General features: G+C 30.1%; 1 protein-coding gene across 1 annotated transcript in view; it reads right to left on the bottom strand.

Annotated features, from left to right (window-relative positions):
- Positions 1-21,527, bottom strand: part of LOC111702673 (voltage-dependent calcium channel type A subunit alpha-1-like) — a 98,851-nt gene that overhangs the window by 16,314 nt on the left and 61,010 nt on the right. Inside the window, 15 exon segments of the mRNA XM_023474427.1 lie at positions 172-246; positions 1,023-1,161; positions 2,275-2,369; positions 3,011-3,102; positions 3,687-3,752; positions 4,271-4,387; positions 6,165-6,179; positions 6,976-7,059; positions 8,559-8,669; positions 13,102-13,209; positions 17,131-17,187; positions 18,718-18,859; positions 18,934-18,993; positions 20,091-20,161; positions 20,598-20,670. Of these exon segments, the coding sequence (XP_023330195.1) occupies positions 172-246; positions 1,023-1,161; positions 2,275-2,369; positions 3,011-3,102; positions 3,687-3,752; positions 4,271-4,387; positions 6,165-6,179; positions 6,976-7,059; positions 8,559-8,669; positions 13,102-13,209; positions 17,131-17,187; positions 18,718-18,859; positions 18,934-18,993; positions 20,091-20,161; positions 20,598-20,670 (1,305 nt within the window).

The following is a 21,527-nucleotide window of genomic DNA, read 5'->3' as shown; positions in this document are numbered from 1 at the left end:
TTTAATTGACAGCTTTTCTCTGTTTTCATGTTTTAGTGTATCCATGAAAGTCGTCTTCATTATATTGTTAAAACCGCCTAACGCTGTACGTAAAACAAAATTGAATACACTGAACTATTGCTACAATGTCGTCTTCTATGTCTACAGTTTACGATTCCAGCAAAAACTTACTCTGCACTTGGATCATATTCTGCCCAAATCCTGATAAACTCGTCCAGGTGATGAGCACCAAGAATTGAGGAATCCCTAAATAAGTATTTAAAATTGTTTTCAAACTAAACTTGTCCCTTTTTGACACATTTATTAGCTTTTAAACAAATCTTTTCATTTCAAGTTCGTAAGACAAATTAAATGAATCAATACCATGCTGTCTTTAAGTTTTATGCAACAGTTTGTACCAAACATTAATTTTAAACCGAGAAAAGTCTTTTGTCTTTTAAAGCTGTGCTTCGAATTTGGGCTCTTGCTGAACAATTATACAGCGTATAAACCTCTTATGGGTCTCACATGAATTCTAAAAATGTCCTCTAAAATATTCCACTCTCAGTTCAACTAACGTGTCTAGCCGGTCACTCCCTTTAATTTAAACTATATTGGATATCTAAGGATAAGGGTACAGAATTTTGAGACGACCGTATAGGAAAATGCACTCTCATTTCTTGAATCCTTTTTTAAATACAACATTGTACTCTCTTTACACATCATTTAATAACAATGAAATTTGTTTGCGCGTGACCCTGTTTCAATTTATTCATTGATTTTATGTATATAGTCCTATAATTTATGATTAATCACCTAGTCAGCTATATATATAATATGTATATTGATATATGATTAATCACCTAGTTAACTATATATATAATATATATATTGATATATGATTAATCACCTAGTTAACTATATATATAATATATATATTGATATATGATTGATCACCTAGTCAACTATATATATAATATATATTGATATATGATTGATCACCTAGTCAACTATATAATATATATTGATATATGATTGATCACCTAGTCAGATAATCAAAGTTATCCATGATAACAGCAACGAAGAGATTAAGCATAAGAAAAGAGCAGAGGAACACAAAGGTCACAAAGAATGGGAAAGTGATGTTTGATCCGCACGATTTACCAGGTTCAAGTAACTCTCCTAAATCAGTGTATATTATATTAGTGTTTTCATCAGCTTTCTTTTCTTTTATATTATTAATAGGCATCAAAATGTTTTTTTTTGTTTTTAATTTTTTTTTTGTCATTTTCATAATTATCATAGATTCAGAATAAGATGCGGATACAGGGGGGGCCCCCCCCTAGGGGTCGAAAATAGGGGAGTTTAAATATCTTTTGACCCCCTCTTTTCTGGAGACTAACTTAACTTAAAGTTTACTTTTAATGTTTTCCACCAGACACTTTTAATAAATAATAATAATTTTCATCATTTTGATTTCAGAATCGAATGAACCACATTACAGCGACACCAAAACGATAGAAGGGCAATTTTGTGACATTTTTCAGATATCATTTTACTAAAGCAATATCGTATTCTACTTGGATATGGAATGTTTTAAAATGGGTTGTAAAGATAAAATTTTTTAGAATTTTAAACAAAAATTCAATACATGAGTATTTTTAAAACTGGGTTGTTTTTTCCGAATATAAACTATAGAAATATAAAATATAATAAAATATAAAAATATTAAAAATTGACCGATTTTAAGAGAAAAAAAACACATTTATTGAGAACTAAAAAAATTTAGATATAGAAATTTTTTTTTAAAGGAACAGTTCTAGCTAAGGTGGCAATATTTTCACATATTTTAAGAGTAATTTGCTATTTTGAGCACTTAAAATACTTAAAATACTCCCTCTAAATGCTTAAAATACTCCCTCTAAATGCTAATTCCTTTAACAAATTTTTTTTAACACTATTAAGGTATTGTTATGAATTTTTTTTTCATTAATAATTTTAAATTTCTATTTTTTACATTCATATGTTTTATGACATCATCATCATTACTATTATTTTTGCTTTCATTTTTCATCCATTTTTAAATGTGTATATTGTTATATGTAAAGCATAAGTAAATCTTGGGTTGTGTTCAGTAAATTGAATAATTAATGTCTTTAATATATATATGTATATATATATTAAATTTTTGTTTTTAAAATTCGATTTTGAGGTAGAAACATATACTGGTTCTATTGTAAGATCATGATCATGTCCCAAGTAGTTGCTATATTGACATCATGGGTTTTATTTAACCTGTTGTTTGATTTCGTTTAATAGCTCCAAGGGCACATGGTCTCCCTGCCTCGCAGGCCAACATTATCATAGGCCAGGCCTCTCCAGTAGCACATCTAAAAGAGAAAGTCAGTCTGGAAGGGTGGGGAGATAATCTGGGGGGTGTATATTTTCGTGAACAATCATTACCCACCCTTTTTTTCAATTTCCCCCAGAACTTTTAAGGTTTTATTTGCTAAACTAAAGAAAAAATGATTTTTAGGGGGAAAAAAGCGCTTTTACTTTTTGAGAGGTATTAGCTAGCAGGATAATCAGTTATTTTTCAGAATCACCGGAAAAAATTATCTCAAATCAATTCTATATTGAATCGTTGTTTCATCTCATTTTCGTGAACACTCTCTTTATGCTAATGAGATGTTTGCATAATAAAAATAAAACAGTTAAGCTTAGCATGGAAATATTCTGAGATAGTTTAAAAGCTGAACAGTTCAATTCGTTTTTATAAAAATAAGGGGCAGGGGGGCTCCAAGTATGGTGCGGGATGTGGGGCTCCAAGTATGGTGCAAGACGTTGGGCAGGGGGGCTCCATGTATGGTGCGGGATGTCTGACTCACAATGGTACCCTTTGAACCTTTGTCAGAATAATACACTTTTTAAGATTATTACAGTATTTTAATCATTGTTACTCATTGGTAAAGTTGTGAAATGAAGGGACAATCATAATTTAGTCCACAGTCCTTATTTGCTTTCAGTTTACCTGAAAAGCACCATTAAACCCTGAATAAAGGTCTGAAAGTGCACATGTCTGTTGTACTCCGTATCAGGATCAAAATCTATATTTCCGAACACCTGTACATAAATTTAACTGATGTTTAATCATAAAAACTAGTAAAGTGATAAACCAATGGTTGAAAATAATAATTTTAAAGGAACTGAGTTATAATCCTTTTATCATTCAACCCAATGACGAAGACTTTTGATATTTCAAACTATGAATATGACAAATAATCTAAGCTTGAAATAAAAAAAAGGTTTTTAAAATAAGGTTGTAAAGATGTAGTCATTAAAAAGCTTGATTTTCAGTCAAAAACTCCGTTCCCTTGACTGTGAATCAAAAAAGTTTAGATAACTGAATTAAAAAATGAAGTATATTGAATTTAATCCATTTTGATGCGTATCCAGATCCTAAATATGTCCTTTAAAAATGTACTTATTACCAGGAAAACATTTGTCATACTGAAACTTGATAAACAATTGAAATAATACCAGAGCAGATTAGAAAAATATCTTCTGTAAGTATTAAATGAAATAAAAAAATATTTTTTTATCGCCATATTGTTGCAAATAGAAATAAATTAGTGCATCTGAATCGTACTTTGATTTTGTGAAAATGCAAAAAAAACCCTAACATTTTATTTGTCTGCAATCCATACCTGCATTCCAATAATTGCGTAGATAAAGAACAGCATAGCAATCAGAAGGATAACGTAAGGCAATGCCTAAAATTTTGTCATCAGAAAATATTTCAATAAATCCTAAATTATTAAAAACTCTTTAAATTTATAAAAGTTAAACATTCTTGACATCCCCTTAACCTGACCCCCTAAAGTATTTAATCTTTAGATATTTGAAATATCTTTATACATTTTAATCAAAACATTGCTCCACAATCCACAATCCATATACTAGTCAAAGAATACAGGGAATACATGGCACTGGATACAAGAAAACAAGGAATACAAGGAATAACAGGAATACAAGGAATAAAGGACTACAGGAAATTAAAATTATGCATGTTATACAGTAGTACATGGAAAACAAGAAATACAGGGAATACAAGGAAAACAAAGAATTCAAGGAATACAAGGACTAAAGGAAAGTAAAATTATGCATGTTATGCACTAGTACATGGAAAACAAGGAATACAGAGAATACAAGGAATACAAAGTAAAATAGTTCCCCAACATATAGGACAAAAAATTAATTTTCTTTTTAGAAAATATATATCATGTTTTACCTTGAAAGACTGAATGAAGGTCCAGAGTAAAATACGAATGGTGTAACCCTGCCTTAGCAGTTTAACCAGTCTAGCTGCTCGGAATAGACGGAGAAAACCGACATTGATGAAGTTTTTCTAGAAAAAATCAAATTTTCTTTAATTTCTATTTTATTTAGCTTTGTTAATATTTACCATTGGACAGCATTCATAGAAGTTAATTATATACTCTGAATATACCTAATAATTTTAATACTTGCTAAGTGAACAGGGGCATGCACATATTTTGAAGGGGGGGGATATTAAATTATGTTTGTGAATACCCCTGCTTGTGAAGTATAATATGTACAGTACTACAGAAAGGTCTGGGAAAAGTTCCAAATTAACAACCGAAAGTTTCAAACAAAAATTGATTTAAGAAATAGAAAAAACTGTCGTCTGCATAAGGTCAAATAAAGATTTAAAGGCATTGTTAAATGAATTCATTGACAATTGTTTACACACACCACTGTAGATAGTCCAAGGACAATTTTACTGCTTACAAATCAGCAAAACGTTACATTCTTTTTAAATTATATTACTGTGAAGAATGAGTTTTTAAAGGAACAAAAACGTTAAAAAGCTCAATTATTTTTTTGCACATTAGTGCAATGCAAAATATTGCACAATGAAAAGATGCAAAACATGTGAGACAAGTGCACGACAAATCTACAAATCTTGAAAATGCATTTAAAAACATATTCGACACAAAACGGCAAAAGATAAGGGTGAAGTATATTTCGTTACATCATAATTATATATTACTATGTACATTTTCCATTTTTATTTTAAAAGCAAGACCAAATAAAATGCGTCTTAACAGTTTGATTCAAAGATTTCAAAACTAAGATTTAATAGACCATTCTATTTCAAAGGCCGTTCCAATTGCTCAAAGTTTTGAATTCCCCCAATGAATCTGCAAATCAAACCAGTGAGAGATCAGTACAAATTATCAGTAAGGTTTAGAGGTTAGGTTTAAACTGCTTTAAAGCCAACAATGTTGGTCAAACTAATTTTTCCTAAAAAGTGCTAATCAAAATATTTTGCAATCCTATGGATTAAGTTAAATACTTTTGTATATCTCTAGATTAGAAGACAAAACAAGTCTTCTTTCTGCCAATGGGAGATTAGGAAAGACAAATCAGGTGTTCTCATGGAATAAGAGTTTAAATTCATGAATTAAAATGCGTCTACTTTGAATATTAGAGATTAACACATTTTAATTGAAAGTATCGCATCGCTCATTAAAAGAGGCGCATATTTATCTGGTCTCACTGTATATATGCAGTATGCAGGGTAGCAATAATACTGATGCTCTACTATTAATGTACATTGTACATACAGTACATATTTCGCCAACATGTGAAGTGAACTGTACGAAAGACTACTTTTACTACTTTCAACCAAAGAATCAATAAATTTCACAGCTTTGAGATGTAAAAACTAAAGATCAAAATCATTTTCAAACTTAATTCAGTTTTTTTCTTCTTCACATTTTGTTCTTTTATTGGCAATAGAGTGATTAAGCTCTTGTTTTGAATAAATTGAAAGTGAAAGTGAACTTAAATAACTGAAACTAACCTTAATTTTTCAATCCCTATATCTTAGCAACTGGGTTTTATAGCCTTGGGTATTTTAGATGTAATATTTTTGATTTGAATCATTTATAGTTTGTAATATTTCAAAGATATAAGGGTTAGCATAGTGCTTATTTTTTATGACCTTAATTTGGCTAGAATTTGGCAGAGGATGACATTTTTTAAATACAATTTTTTTTGGTGATTACAATTTGACTGTGAACATTTCTCAATGCCAAATCCTATTGCAATATACTATGTAAAATTATATCAACCCGGTTTGAACTACAAATACTCACCCCAATAATATCTCCCTTAAAAATAAAATTAATGAAATAAAAAATCAGTTTTTTTCATATTGTTTTATCAACTAATAAAAATTTTAAAAAATTTTTAGAGGAATAATTTCTTTTTTTTTCAAGATAAGATGAATTAAGGTAAAAACTAAGAAATATTTTAAAGTTAATTAAATTGTTCATACTTTGAAGAAGGGTGGAAAAATTAGAACTGTCTTAGTAATTTTTTTTCTTCCTTTTTTATAATCATCTCTAGGAATAAATTAGTGCATGAAAAGTCTGCAATAGAAGTAAATTAACCCTATCTATCACCCACCCACCGCTTTTCTTCTAAATAAGCTTTAAACTGCTCAACTTTTTCACTTTTCAGCATCATAGTTCTACACATATTTTGCAAACCATAGGGTATGATCAAACCCTACGGATGGCCGGTGTTTAAAAAAATCAGAATTGTTTTATAACTTTTTTATTAATTAAGCTGAATGTATATTTGATAAGTCCTTGACAAATGGATGTAATTGTCGCATGTTAATATTTGTCAAAAGTAAAAATGATTATTTTTGTACTTTTTGAACTTTTTAACCATTAAAGTTTGAGTTCTTATTTTTTTAATGAGCAGGACTTGAAAAGTTGGACTAGGGACATGTGCCACACTCCCCAATCTCAACTCGTAAGGACATAATTATGGGGGGGGGGGGGGGGTGAAAAACACCCTTCCCCAATCTATATTTGACAAAAATAACCCAATCGGTATAGGGTTAACGATCACGAGGCGATGATATTAACAAAAAAGTAAATTAATTATTAAACCTACCGCAAACTCCACCATCAATGCATCAACAATAGATCCAACAACTGTGATGAAATCAAATATATTCCAGTTGTCCTTGAAGTAACTCTAAACAAATTAATTATAAGTGTTAAACATTATTAAACAATCTTTTACATTATTTAACAACATTATTTGTAAATTATTTTATAGAACTGTAATAATATTACATTTTAATATTTATCAACATATTTTGTAAAATACCTGTAATGATAATTTATTTTTTTTAACTTATTCATAAATTTTTTTGTAAATATTTAATGCATTATCACAAATATTTTTATTCAAAAGTTGTTTTAAAAAGTATGTTATTAAGCAAAAAATATGTACAACATTGGTATGTACAACAGTTTCAAAATATTTAGAAACTTGAAGAAAAATAAGCAAACCTTAATAATATTTAATAAAATAAAACCAACCGACACATGAAAAACATAATTAAAGTGGCTGCATCTACTTTATTTCAAAGGACCCTCTATTTAAAGGTTAAAGTTCACAACAATACCTCTTTAAAAATGTTATTTGACAAATAATTGGAAAGATATCATGATTTCTGACCTTGAGAAAAGTTAAATTTGGTCAATTTCATTCTGTGTCTCTACTCCAAAAGTCCAAGTCACAATAATAAAAATATCTCAACCAAAATAGGAAATTTAACAATTTAAATGGAGGGTTATTTTAGAAATCCACTGACAGTCCCTTTTCAGAAAAAGTTTCAAAGAGAATGAGAACAAAATAATGAAGTAAATACTTCATGCAAATTCTTCGTGATTTAACCTTGCTTGAATTCAAGGCAGTGCTGTATCAAGCAGTTCAAGCAGGGGTATATATTCCCTTACCCTGCCACCCTTCTTGAAAAATATTGCTCCTTAATATGAATCAATTGGGGTGGAAAACTTGCCAGTTAATGTTTGATAGTTAATGTTTGATTTTTAATGTTTGATTTTTAATTTTGTTTTCACCAATGTATTCAAAATTATTTCCAGCCCCGGGCTGGGGGTAGTTCTTAAAAATATATACCCATCAGTTATGGAAATATTAGGGTAGTGAGAGAAAGGGAGAGTTGTGTAGAGTAAAAGAGTTGTTGGATGGTCAATCAGAGTGTTTTTTTCAAAATTGAAAAAGTTTGGCTTTTCAGTCAAAAACTTTGGAAATGCATTTCTGGGATCTCACATTTCTGTCAAATTCCTAGAAATATTTTTAACATCCATCAAGTATCAAATTTCAGTTGAAGTTACAAAAGAATTATATTTAAAAAGTCTTGAACCTATTTGATAAATAAAAATCTGTTGACTAGCTTAAAAGGATTTTGTGAAAAATAAAAGTGTTGATAGTTTATATTTAGTTTTCTTTTGTTGAAAGAGTAAATCATGACTACAACATTTTAAATTTGTAAAAAAAAGTTGAATTTAAACAAAGGTTTTTATCAGCTAAAAGAATATTTTGTGAATTTCAAGGATTCAAACATTAAGCAGCCTGTAAAAATGAAATGTGGAATGAATAATTAGATAAATTGAAAATCATTTGGACATATTGCTACTTTACCAACCCAAGGTTGGATTACTCACCCCTGGTCCGAATGCAATAAGCTTGAGTATGCACTCGATGGAGAAACAGAAGGTGAAGGTAAGGTTCATGTAGGAGAGGATGTCCACAAGTATCAGCGGGGCACCATGAAACTAGGGACTCCACAATCAAACCAAGCAAAATAATGACAACCAAGAATCCAGGTAAGTTTAACAATTGAAAACTATTGGGCTGAGTAGTCTAAATGCTTACACTTTAATTCAGCATTTCACTCTTTAAATAGAGCGAATACTAAAAACTATTGCTGAATAGTGTTAAGTATCCTGTTTTACCAGTGTTGAAAAAAATAAAGGTTTTCTAAGATTTAAAAAAAAATTTAGTATTTACTTTTGATTTCTTGGAACTACTTTATTTGCAAATTGAAATGCAAAAATGTAGAGATTGACAATTTAGAACATTATTAAAAACTCATAATTTTTTTTCTAAATGCAGATAAGATACCCAACACTACAGCTATACAGGTATATATTCTAAACATCTTTTTACCCCTAGATTCTTGTCTGTACTTTAAAGATATGCAGTATAGAATATTAGCAAAGTGCAGTATGTGTTCAGAAAAAATAACTGATCAAATACAAGACATATGTTACAAGATTAATAGTTAAATAAAGTTTTCAACCAAAGCTTTTAGCAATAAAACTGTTTAAAATATCTTTCTAAGAATCTTATATTAGAAGAATCTTACATAAAATTATTCATAACAGTTTTAAACCTTAAAGTATAAATATTCCAAATCCTGTTGTAGCAAAGTATGAGTTAGCACAACTTGTAGAATGTGTAGATATAGTAGAAAATTGTGCAAACTTGTTCACAAGATAAACAAGAAACTTAACCTTTAATTGATACCTTTTCATATGTACACATCGTTCATCATTAATCATTTACTTAAATAATTGTATAATGAAGTAATCATCACCAACTTCAGTGCAAGGTTTTCATGCATATGTGTAAAGGGAGTTGCCATATGTTCAAAGATTACTATTCCTTAAGCATACTGTAACCTGCTTTTTGGTAAACTAGTTCATTTTTTAATTACAGCTGGTTACAATGTACTTTTTTGAAGATGTGCCTATACAGATCTCCTTGTTTTAGTCACTCCTGACAGTGCATAAAAGATAATTGAAACTGATCACTTTTTGAAGAAGCTTAAAATCACACAGCAGGCAGGTAGAATAAATAGCAGGCTGCGTTGGAACACATGCATCACGTTCACAAGCTTGCTTAAGCTTTTCAAACCTTACCCTTGATCCGTACGCATGCAATTTTAGAAAGCACTCAAGAGTGAAAAGTCCAGTGAAGAGAGTATTCATATAATGAAGACTGAGTAAATAGGGTTCTGGAGCTCCATAAAACTAAACATACACACATCATCTCTACTACATCCATGTGTTACCCAAGGGGTTATCTCAACAATGCATCTACAAAAGCCCTGTGCAATTCTTATGCAACTATACTGAAAAGAAATCATGAAATGCACCTTGATGATGAACTAGAGACCGCAATTCAGGAGTATATATTTTGAGAAAAAACTAAAAATGAAATAACAATAATTTTATTACTTACACAAAAGTCAACAGTTTTTTTTCATTCATAAACTACTGAACTACTTTGGGAAAAGAGGAGGTGTGAAAAGTAATTTTCAAGAAAATATTTACCCCTGTCCCAACTTTATTTTATATCAGTTGGAACAAAATTTATAATTAATTAATTGATTAAGGCAAACAATTATATTGAGTTTAATGTGCATACCTTTGGTTTGTCAGTTTATTAACACTATAAAGGGGGGGGGGGGCTATATCCATGTATAGTCAGGGGGGGTCCCATGCCCCCCCTCCCCCAAAAAAGTTCTAGGGAAGAAATACTAAAGGTTGGGCGTCAAACGCCCCATACCCCCACCCCCTAGCCTGTTTAGGTTTGAATGAAAGCTCAGAAAAACCCAATCACTGGTTTTGATAAAGATTTTTAAATAAAGTATTCATAAGTTCCGGTCTCTATAGTGAATTAGGAATGGGCTGAGTAGATGGCAATCCCTTTCTACCTTGTTTTTGAAAAGGATATAATATTTTGTTTAAAGTAAACATAATATTATTTTTTCACAATCTTAATACTCAACAGCTAGGATAGCAAGGATAAACCCATGGGCCTATTTCTAAACATAAAGGATTGTTCTAAATGTTTCCAAGGATAGGTTATGTAATGTTTAATACATAAAACATAAATACAATACAATAAATGGTGTTGGAAAGGTGTGCCCAATCCAAAGAGTGATCATTTTATTATTTTTTTAATATGATCAGCATCATGACATCCAGTACTTTCTTGTGTTTGTAAAATAAATAGAACAATAAGACCATGCAAACAATTTCCCCACATAATTAGGATAAATCCAGTGTAATAAAATATCTAGTTAAAACACAATTTGATGATAACATGTGTCCCCTTCTTACACACTGTTTTCCTTTCCTTCTAAAGATGAGTACCTGAGAAATTCAACATTTGAGGTTAGTTAATGCAATTGACCATTAAAAGGACAACTAATATTGAAGAACAAAAACTAACTCTGTAGATGTTAAATTTTTCAATTTTAATGAGTGAATATGGCCAGGGATGGTTTACATTTAACATTAAACATCTACTAAACTACTTGCAAAAATGTCTGTATACAGTACAACATAAATGTAGTTTTCTAATTAAATATCTTTTTTAAAATTTTTCTAATAACCCCATTTAAAAGGTTTCGAGCATAAGTCACTGTGGTACCTGCTAAACCTTCCTCCCAGTAAGAATTAGGAAGATATTGTCAATAAATTTCCTTTCTTGATAATTTCCATAATTTTTGCTGAGACAAAGATTGACATGCTACCAATGCATTGTGAATCAGACACCCAACTCTTTAAATGGATAGTTCAGGGGCAGCCGTAGTTCATTTGAATTTCCAAGCCAAGTCAACCTTTCTGGTCCCAGTTTGTACTGTATCGCCCAGACATTGTGTAAATAAAGCAGACACTCAACAGGACTAAATGGTGCAACAAGGTTGACACGGTCAGACTTCAGGTTGAATTTACTTTTACTAGAGGGTCAGGGGTGCATGAGTTACTTGAAATTACTTCAACAGTCTCTTTAAATGAGTGAAAACAATATGAATAATCCATGTTAGTATTATACGTTACATGGATAAAAACGTTTATGGTTTGCTTTTTACACAATTATAATTGAAATATATAATAGTTCATATTTCAAGCCTTAACCATCTTAAAACATGGTCACCCTCACAAATAAGTGCACACTTTTCCTTTACCTGGAAAGGTTTAAGTAAAGTAAACTAAATGTTTAATGCTTGAGAAAACATTATAAAAGAATTCCTGACTAGGAAAAAAGTTGTTTGAAAGGAAATGCCAGGTTGTGCACTTTCTAGAATTATATCTAGGGTTGATGTCCAACAATAAAAGTTCTGAAAAATTGCCGCCGTCACAAAATCTTTTAAATCCTAATATCTTAGCAACTTGATTGTTTACAGAACACTTCTAACATTGCAAACTGAATCTGTGATCCAGGAGAATTCACTGTTAATATCAAAATCTTACAAATAATGTTGCGAAGATAGGAGAGTTTGAGTAAGAGGTAAGCATCATAAAAACAGACAAATATGTCTGAGTTTGTAATTGATAAAATAAAATCAATTCCAGGTTTAAATTACATCTAAGTCTGTCTATACACTACAGTAATGGATAAATTGTAGGGATTTTGTTATAACTGCATCATATTTAACAGATCATACATAAATTTAGATTTAAACAAACAGTCTGATCTTATTGTTTTTTTTAAAAACTATGGTTTAAGTCAGGGATATAAATTTTCTTAAAAAATCTTTTTCCACTTTTGAAAAATAATTTCCCCCCCAGCATGCCAGGAATGTATTTTTAAGTTTCACTGAATAGGGAAAATAAATTACTTTAAAAAACATTTCCAGGTATAATAATATTCTAAATATTTTTACCACTTTGAAAACATAAAAACAAAAAAATCAAGACTGCTTGCACCTAGGCTGTATGTTGCTGTAAATAATGCATGTTATCAAGTGTGACACCTACATGCAAGTTGGGTGTGGAATTATGCCATCATAAATATTTGCTTTTTCTTCTAGTTCTTTAAAAAAAAAAGCTCAACTATTTAAAGTGCATTCCTATACAGGATTTGAAAAGCTTATGATGGCAAATTGAGGCATGGCATAAATCACAAATGCTCGTGGCTCATAACCTTTTTGATACAATATTTAAACCTTCATTATACAACATTTTTCAAAAGGTTTGCAACCTTGAACTACATCTTTCATTAGTTTTCTCCTCTAAAAAAATACTAGATTTCAGTGGTTTTAACTTTAAAACCAGACTATTTGTCTTTATAAAGATATGAAAAGCAATTTATGAACCTAACTTGTAAACTATATCTTTTAAGACTGCATCTGATTAATTGTAAGATGCAGTAAAACAAATATTAAATAATGTTTTTACATGAAAACCTTACCTTAAGCATGAGAAGAATTGTATTAAGCACAATCAAAGTCATGATGAAGTACTCAAAAGGCGTAGATTCAACCAGTCGCCATAGTTTGTACTTGTAGCTATCCCGCTCCTAAAATATCATCAAAATTAATTATTATTAGAAAAAAGGAAATATTATTTATTAACATGGGTTTATTAGTCTCTAAAAGCTTGTGTACAGTCGTTGCAAAATATAACAGCTACATGGTGAAATACATCACAGCATCACTAGGTTCAATTTCTTGTGATTTTAATTTCATCCATTTTTGTGCATAGTACTACAGGTGCTTGGAATACCAGGGCTACAAGGTTAACACTTATTATTAGACAGAATTTCAGGCTTAATAAAGAATCATAAATGAGTTCTCAATGACTTAGGCACTCTATGTAAAAGTAATAGTCATCCTAGATTTAAATATTGTATATTTTCAGTCACAGCTTCTTTCACTGGAAAGCTTTTGATAAAACATATAATTTTTAAACTTCTTTCTAACCAAAAAATTTAATTTTTCTACCTTTTAGGTCATAAAAGATAGGAGAGTTAAAAATGTTTTTAGAGTAATGCTTTCAATCTTAATATAAATAAAATCCACACACAAAACTTAAAACTACCTGCAAGTTTAACACTATTATTTTGGTACAGCATATCAGAAAGGTTTATGACATTAATATTCTCTGTATCTTATATCTTAATAACGAGAAAATCTTATTGTCAAAGAGAAAATGTCTATTCAAAAACTTCAGAGAACTGCGAACAGTAAAAAAGTGTGCATTAATTCTCCCTTGATTATTTTATGAACACATGTTTTGAACAACATTAGAAGTGTTCATTAATTCTCCCTTAATTATTTTATGAACACATGTTTTGAACAATATTAGAAGTGTTCATTAATTCTCCCTTGATTATTTTATGAACACATGTTTTGAACAACATTAGAAGTGTTCATTAATTCTCCCTCGATTATTTTATGAACACATGTTTTGAACAATATTAGAAAAAACATAGGAAATACTTTTGATAAAGAAGTTTAATTAAAAAATAAACATAAAAAACTTCATTTAAATACACATTTATTTCTTCCTGTTAAACTACATATAATTAATAAGAAACATAATTGCTCAATGTGATTAATGATACAAATTGGGGACATTTTCATATTTTCTTATTTTTTTCATAACATAATTTGTCACTTTTGCCAATTGGATTCAGATTTATGGATCCACATTCTTTTGCAGATCCATGGACCACATGCTTGGGCGAAACCATAGATCCAAAACTTAAATAGATCTAGATCTGTGGAGCCCAAATATTGTGATTTTGTTCAGAAAACAAAAATGATTTATATTTCGTTGAATTTGCATAAAATATCCCTCCCCCTGTTGCTTCCATTATCAATAAATAAAATTAAAAGCCTGGTGAGTTTATATTATATGAAACAATAGTACTGGAAGAAGAAAATACCCTTCACAATGTGAATAGATGGTATTCATACACTTTTAGACCAACACTAAATACAAGAGGAAAAGTGAAACTGGAGAATATCAAGATTTTAAAAGATTTTTTAACCCTATAAAGGCTGGGGTGTCTGAATCTATGTATAGCCTGGGGGGTTTTGCGCCTTCCCCCCCCCCTCTAGAAAAGGACCTTAGAGAATAAGAATAGGTATAGGTTTGAAATGCATGTGCATTGTGCATAGCCCAATTTGCAAAGGCCAGCTCATTTAAAAAATTAAGACCGTTAACTTTAATAGTTTGGGTGTTAGGGAGGGTTGAAAAAAAACGCCAAAGGGTCAGAAAAATTAAAAAAAAAAATTATTTTACTTTGTTTTAAACAAATATTAAAGTGTGATACATGTTTCTTTATTTATTTTTCAAGGGCTTTTCAGATATAGTTTTTAGATATGTAGCTTTAGTCACAAAAAATTTATGGACTATTTTAGATTTTTTTTCCAAAGACCAGACTTTTTTCTGCACTGTACCCAACCCTATGCATAAAAAAATATGTTTACATAAAATCCTTTAAATTACTATTCATAAAAGTAACAAAATTTCACGATGATAGTGTCAAAAATAAGAGTGCCAGAAAAAAAAACGCCCCCCCCCCAACCCTGGTTAGGGTTAAATAAGGCTGGGCTACGCTTATTTAGCAAATGGTAAGTTTTTAAAAATTGATTGAAATTTGAAAATTACAGGAACATTCCATTCACAAACAGAAAAAAAAATATTTTTTGAAATCTTTACAAATGAAAATAAAAATAAAAAAGAACAAATGGATTCGTTTCTAAATTAACTCAGCCTTCATCTTCAAAAGAACAAAATTAATTTGAAAATATTTATATGAATAATAAACAAACCGATATATCATTAGTGGGAATCTTAGAATTTCTATTAAAGTAAAGATTAAAATTTCCAACATCAGAAAAAGGTAATTAGTGTTTAACAAACAAACGTGAATGCAGTTGTATTTCTCTACCAAATCTACATGTACAGTGTGCCAAAAAAAAGTTATACGTAAAACATTAAATATCGGGCAAAGAACACTGGGGTAGGAGGAGGGGGTGGGGTGGTGGATAATGGAAAATATTCTGCGCCTAACAATTATTCTAACTATAGTGAAATATCAGATAATTTACTGAATCTCTCTGTTCTGATATTATCTCGTTATAAACCTAATTTTTAAGATCAAGTTCAGTAACATATTATTACATTAATCTAATTCATTGATCAAAACAATCAAAAAAAGGATCAAAACCTTTATTATTTAAGTTCAATTGATTAGACTTGATAAAAATAACTAAGAAATTATCTAATTATCAATTTATCAGAATGTTCTTAAATTATTGAGATTAATCTTAGGAAATCTTGTGAGAAATATTGCTTTTCAGCAGGTTTTAACCTCTTTCCGGGTATAACATGATCACAATGGGTTATCTAAGAAAACTGGATTTAATCCCTAAGTATGAATATCAAATTTAAAACACAAAAGTGTTGACCTCTAATTTTGTGTTAAATAGATAAAATTAAAATTTGATAATTTTGATCAGAAATTATTATTATTTCCCTCAATAACCCATTTATGTTTAAAGCCAATTATCTAGAATTTGACCAATTTGATCTTTTTATGTTTGATTGAATCGATCTAGAATTTGATCAAGGTGATCTAATATTTGATCAAGATTATCTAGAATTTGATCAAGGTGATCTAAAATTTGATCAAGATGATCTAAAATTTGATCAAGATGATCTAGAATTTGATCAAGGAGATCTACCAACTTTTTACCTTCTTCTGGCTGCGCAAGATAGCGAGACTAATCAGTCTCTAAAAGATTAAAAAAGTTTAAGAAGGAGTGAATATGGTAAATCTGAGAACAATTTTCTAAAAACTGTGACAACATTTATCAAAGCTAACAAATTATATCAAAAATATATTTGCAATAAGTGGTGCTAAAATGTGCACCATAATCGCCATGCAAAAGAAAATGTGTTTTTGTTTGGAAGTATACATATATATTTTATATTTTCTAATTAACATTCTCTTCACGTTTCATACTTAATTTCAATTTTTTGGAAAAGGATTTGAGTCTTTGCAACAAACTCAAATTTGCCATCCCCAATATCTATCGAACCTGATGGTGTACATCTTAAATATTTCAAACTTAGATTATAAGCTCTAGCAGAATGAATAGTTTGAAATATCAAAGGTCTACAACATTTGGTTGCAAAGATATAGAAATTAGAAAATCAGAGTTTGTGGTAAAGACTCAATTCCTTTGTAAAAATCTAGAATAAAAAAATGTTAGAATAGAAAAAACTAAATTTTTTTGTTTTAAAAATATTTTGATTTTTGTATGTCTTTGTCCTTAGTAAGGAAATATACATTTTTGGACTGAAAGAAAATCTCCACATTTCTGATTTGATTTGAAAAGTTAGGATACATAATAGATTCTGTTAAATTATGTAATATGTAAGACAGGAAAAGTCTGGTATTAATTTATAAGAAATAAATTCCTACCTCAGGCATGTATCTCTCCAATGGACGTGCATTAATGGCAAAGTCGATGCAAGATTTCTAAAAAAAATAAACAAATTATTTTTAAAATTACTTTTTTTAATTTTGATTAAACATTAATTCCCCCCCCCCCCTTGGCATATCCCAATATATATTAATATAAATTCTACTGAGATTTCCCCCAACAACCCTCAACCAAACTTATTGGATATCCTACTGGAATACTAAGTTGTGTACATAAGGGGTAACCTTGATAAATGAATATAAATAAACTTATATATACATATATATCTAAATATAAAATATTTAAATAAAAAATACATGAAAATATAAATTTACAAGTCACAATGCTAAGATTTTAATTCGATTATTAACAAATTTCTTGCCTGCTTGTTAATATCTGCCTCATATAGCCTACCAGATTTATTTCTATCTCCACTTACTATAGTTCCACCACTACATACCTGATTTATTTCTATCTCCACCTTCTATAGTTTTCCACTACATACCTGATTTATAACTATCTCCACATTCTATAGTTCCACCACTACATACCTGATTTATATCTATCTCCACCTTCTATAGTTCCACCACTACATACCTGATTTATATCTATCTCCACCTTCTATAGTTTTCCACTACAAACCTGATTTATAACTATCTCCACCTTCTATAGTTCCACCACTACATACCTGATTTATAACTATCTCCTCCTTCTATAGTTCCACCACTACATACCTGATTTATAACTATCTCCTCCTTCTATAATTCCACCACTACATACCTGATTTATATCTATCTCCTCCTTCTATAATTCCACCACTACATACCTGATTTATATCTATCTCCACCTTCTATAGTTCCACCACTACCTACCTGATTTATATCTTTCTCCACCTTCTTTAGTTCCACCACTTCATATCTGATTTATAACTATCTCCTCCTTCTATAATTCCACCACTACATACCTGATTTATATCTATCTCCACCTTCTATAGTTTTCCACTACAAACCTGATATATAACTATCTCCACCTTCTATAGTTCCACCACTACATACCTGATTTATAACTATCTCCACCTTCTATAGTTCCACCACTACATACCTGATTTATAACTATCTCCTCCTTCTATAGTTCCACCACTACATACCTGATTTATATCTATCTCCACCTTCTATAATTCCACCACTACATACCTGATTTATATCTATCTCCACTTTCTATAGTTCCACCACTACATACCTGATTTATATCTATCTCCACCTTCTGTAGTTCCACCACTCCATACCTGATTTATAACTATCTCCACATTCTATAGTTCCACCACTACATACCTGATTTATATCTATCTCCTCCTTCTATAGTTCCACCACTAAATACCTGATTTATAACTTCTTTCTCCACCTTCTTTAGTTCCACCACTTCATATCTGATTTATAACTATCTCCTCCTTCTATAGTTCCACCACTAAATACCTGATTTATAACTATCTCCACCTTCTATTTTTCCACCACTGCATACCTCCTTTAATTTTTCCGCTAATACATACCTAGTCTTTCACCGTCTTCTATAGTTCTTCCGCTACCTACCTGATTTTTATCTATCTCCGCCTCCTGAAGCTCCGCCTCCCCCTGCTCCTGGAAGGTGATGATGATCAAGGCCACGAAGATGTTGACGAAGAAGAAGGGGAAGACGATGAAGTAAACTATGTAGAAGATTGACATCTCAATCCTAAATTTTGATATTTTAGTCTTTGATCGGTTTAAGAACTTTCTTTAAAAGAAAATAATATTTTTTAAGTTTACCTGTATATTGGTATAGGGCCCTGGTCTTCGTAGGTTACAGCCATAGACTGTTGAAGAACACTAAATTAAATCAAATAATTAAATTTATCAAGAAAGAAAGGAAAGATCAAGAATGAGATGAAAAACAAATATTATGAAAAATGTGCATTCAATTCAGTAGAATTAGAATTTGAGATTAATTAATCATCAAAACAGATTTGCTTCAGCTTCTTAAAACCAATTAATAATAAATAATAAAATAACACTTTTGATATGCGACCTATTGAACACATTCTTTCAGCTTTTCTCATCCCAGTTGTTATAAATAATGTTTTTCGGTTTATTCCTTCTTGATAATTCATAGATTAAATTGTTAGAGTTTCAATCTGTTATTATGATAATGTATCACATCTACTTAAAAATGTAAATATGTAAAACAGTAAAATGTCCTTTTGTGTATAAATTTGACTTGGCAAAAATACTAATACTGGACCGATCATCCAAAATTATTTATATAAATCCAATAAAAGGTTTATGGACAGTTATAGTTAAAGAATGTTATTCTAATCTTAAAAAAATTAGGCATTAAAAAACAAGAAATTTGTTTTATTTCATAATGTAAGATAAAACATCCCATATAGAGGTTGGGGCTCAAAAGAACTGAGTTTTTTGTATGAACCAAGTTCAATAATGCTAAGATGAAGCAGGAACCAAGTTCAAACCAGGAAGAATATCTTAAAGAAGAAGTTGGAGAATATACTTCAGTCCCGCATACCATTTAGCGGGGTTCCCATAGACTTTATATTCGGCAATGTTTTTATCAATTGGAATAAAATATACAATAATAATAGTATTTTTTTAGCTGTGCTAGTTATGCATTTAGGTACCTTCGCACCTACCCCACTTTTTTGCAACAATCTTTGATTTTCTAATCCCTGAATCTTTGCAACCTGATGTCATATTACTTAGCAATTATGAACTATATAATTCTTTTAGATAACAAAGGCTAAATTAGAAAAGAGGTTTACACCATCAGGTTCCAAAGAATTAGAATTTTTAGTTTGAGTTGAATTTTTAGCGTTGTTATGAAAATATTTGTTCTTTTTTCAAAAGAACGTTTTTAAACAAGAAGAAACGTTAATTCTTCATCTTGTAGTGTATCGCTCATATGTACTTACACTGGCCAGCCTTCAGTCGTTTGCACAGCAAATAGGGTTAAGCAGGCTACGGGAACATTGTCATAGTGGAACTATACAGGGTTAATTATTTAAATACTTTTTAGAATATAGATTAAAGTTTAAATTAAAAAATAGATTTCATATTCAGGCACTTGCGTAGTTATAATTTAAAGTTACCATTAATGTCTGATTCACAACAATACACTTCAGTCAAACCTCTAACTGAGTAACGATGAGGAAAATATTGTTTTTCTATCGATAAATGTGTTGAATTCTGACAATTTCTTCTATTGTCTTTGCAGCATAGATCTTTTCAAAAGTCACAACAATTAAAGATAGATTAATTTATAATGAAAAAAAGGATATTAAATTAATTCTTGATTTGAACAATGTTAAAAGATTATGAATCCGACATTCCCCTTTTTTAGCCAGCTGAAATTTCGTTAACGTAGAACAAAGTAACAAACTAAGGGAATACCATTATTTCATAAAAATAATTAAAGTTTCCTTCTGTCGTCTCCAGACCCTGGGGAACACTGAAGGTGGCTCTAGGGCCTCCCCGAACACAAAAAATTCGCCCCTGAAAAATATTTTTTTGAAATAGTAATTTAAAATCATTTTTTAGAATATAATATAATGCATCTTTGAATGTACTTAATACTGTATCATCTGTAAGGACGAAAAGTAGACCAGCTCCCTATTTGTTAGGTTCCCTTGAAGAATTCTCCTATTTGATGAAACTGATTTGATTCATAATATTTAGTTTGTATAAGTATCGTTCGATTTAGAGTTTGTATTTTTTGTCTCTTTTGTATATAAATATATCGTAAGAAAAACCGACTCGTAGAATATTTGAGAAACTCAGTGCATTGCTTTATTGATTTTTATTCATATACAATAATAGTAATACGAGTGAAGGAGAAATAAGGGTATAGGAATATAAGTAGGAGTAGGAGTTGGGGTATGATTAAGAGTGGAGAAGTAGAAGTAGGAGTTGGAATATAAATAGGAGTAAAATACGGAGTAGGAGTTGGAATATAAATAGAAGTAAAATAAGGAGTAGGAGTAGGAGTACTGGAACTGTGCACGTAGATTGTAAAATAAAGAAACCCAGATTTGAGAAAAAAACATCCTATTTAACACTTATTATTAATCAAATGGAACCAACTGAAAAAGAAAGATTCAATATTGAATTGTAAACAAAATATTTTTAAATATTAAAGTTAAAAGGTTGGATTGAAAAACACAAAAACTTTATGACCAGAGGAATTACAATGAAACAAAACTAACCGGTTTCATTCATATTTTCACAGGGGTTCGGGAGAATGTCATTTGATACAAAAGGTATAAAAAATCTCAAAAATAAGTATTTTAAAAATAAGAAGTTTTGAATGGAAGAAACCTAGTTAAATTGAGTTCTGCTATTCCCTATATCTT

Source organism: Eurytemora carolleeae, unplaced genomic scaffold (genome assembly GCF_000591075.1).
Source record: "Eurytemora carolleeae unplaced genomic scaffold, Eaff_2.0 scaffold7, whole genome shotgun sequence".
Taxonomy (NCBI): domain Eukaryota; kingdom Metazoa; phylum Arthropoda; class Copepoda; order Calanoida; family Temoridae; genus Eurytemora; species Eurytemora carolleeae.
Note: the sequence above shows the minus strand (reverse complement) of the source record. Positions and strands in the feature narration are given on the sequence as shown.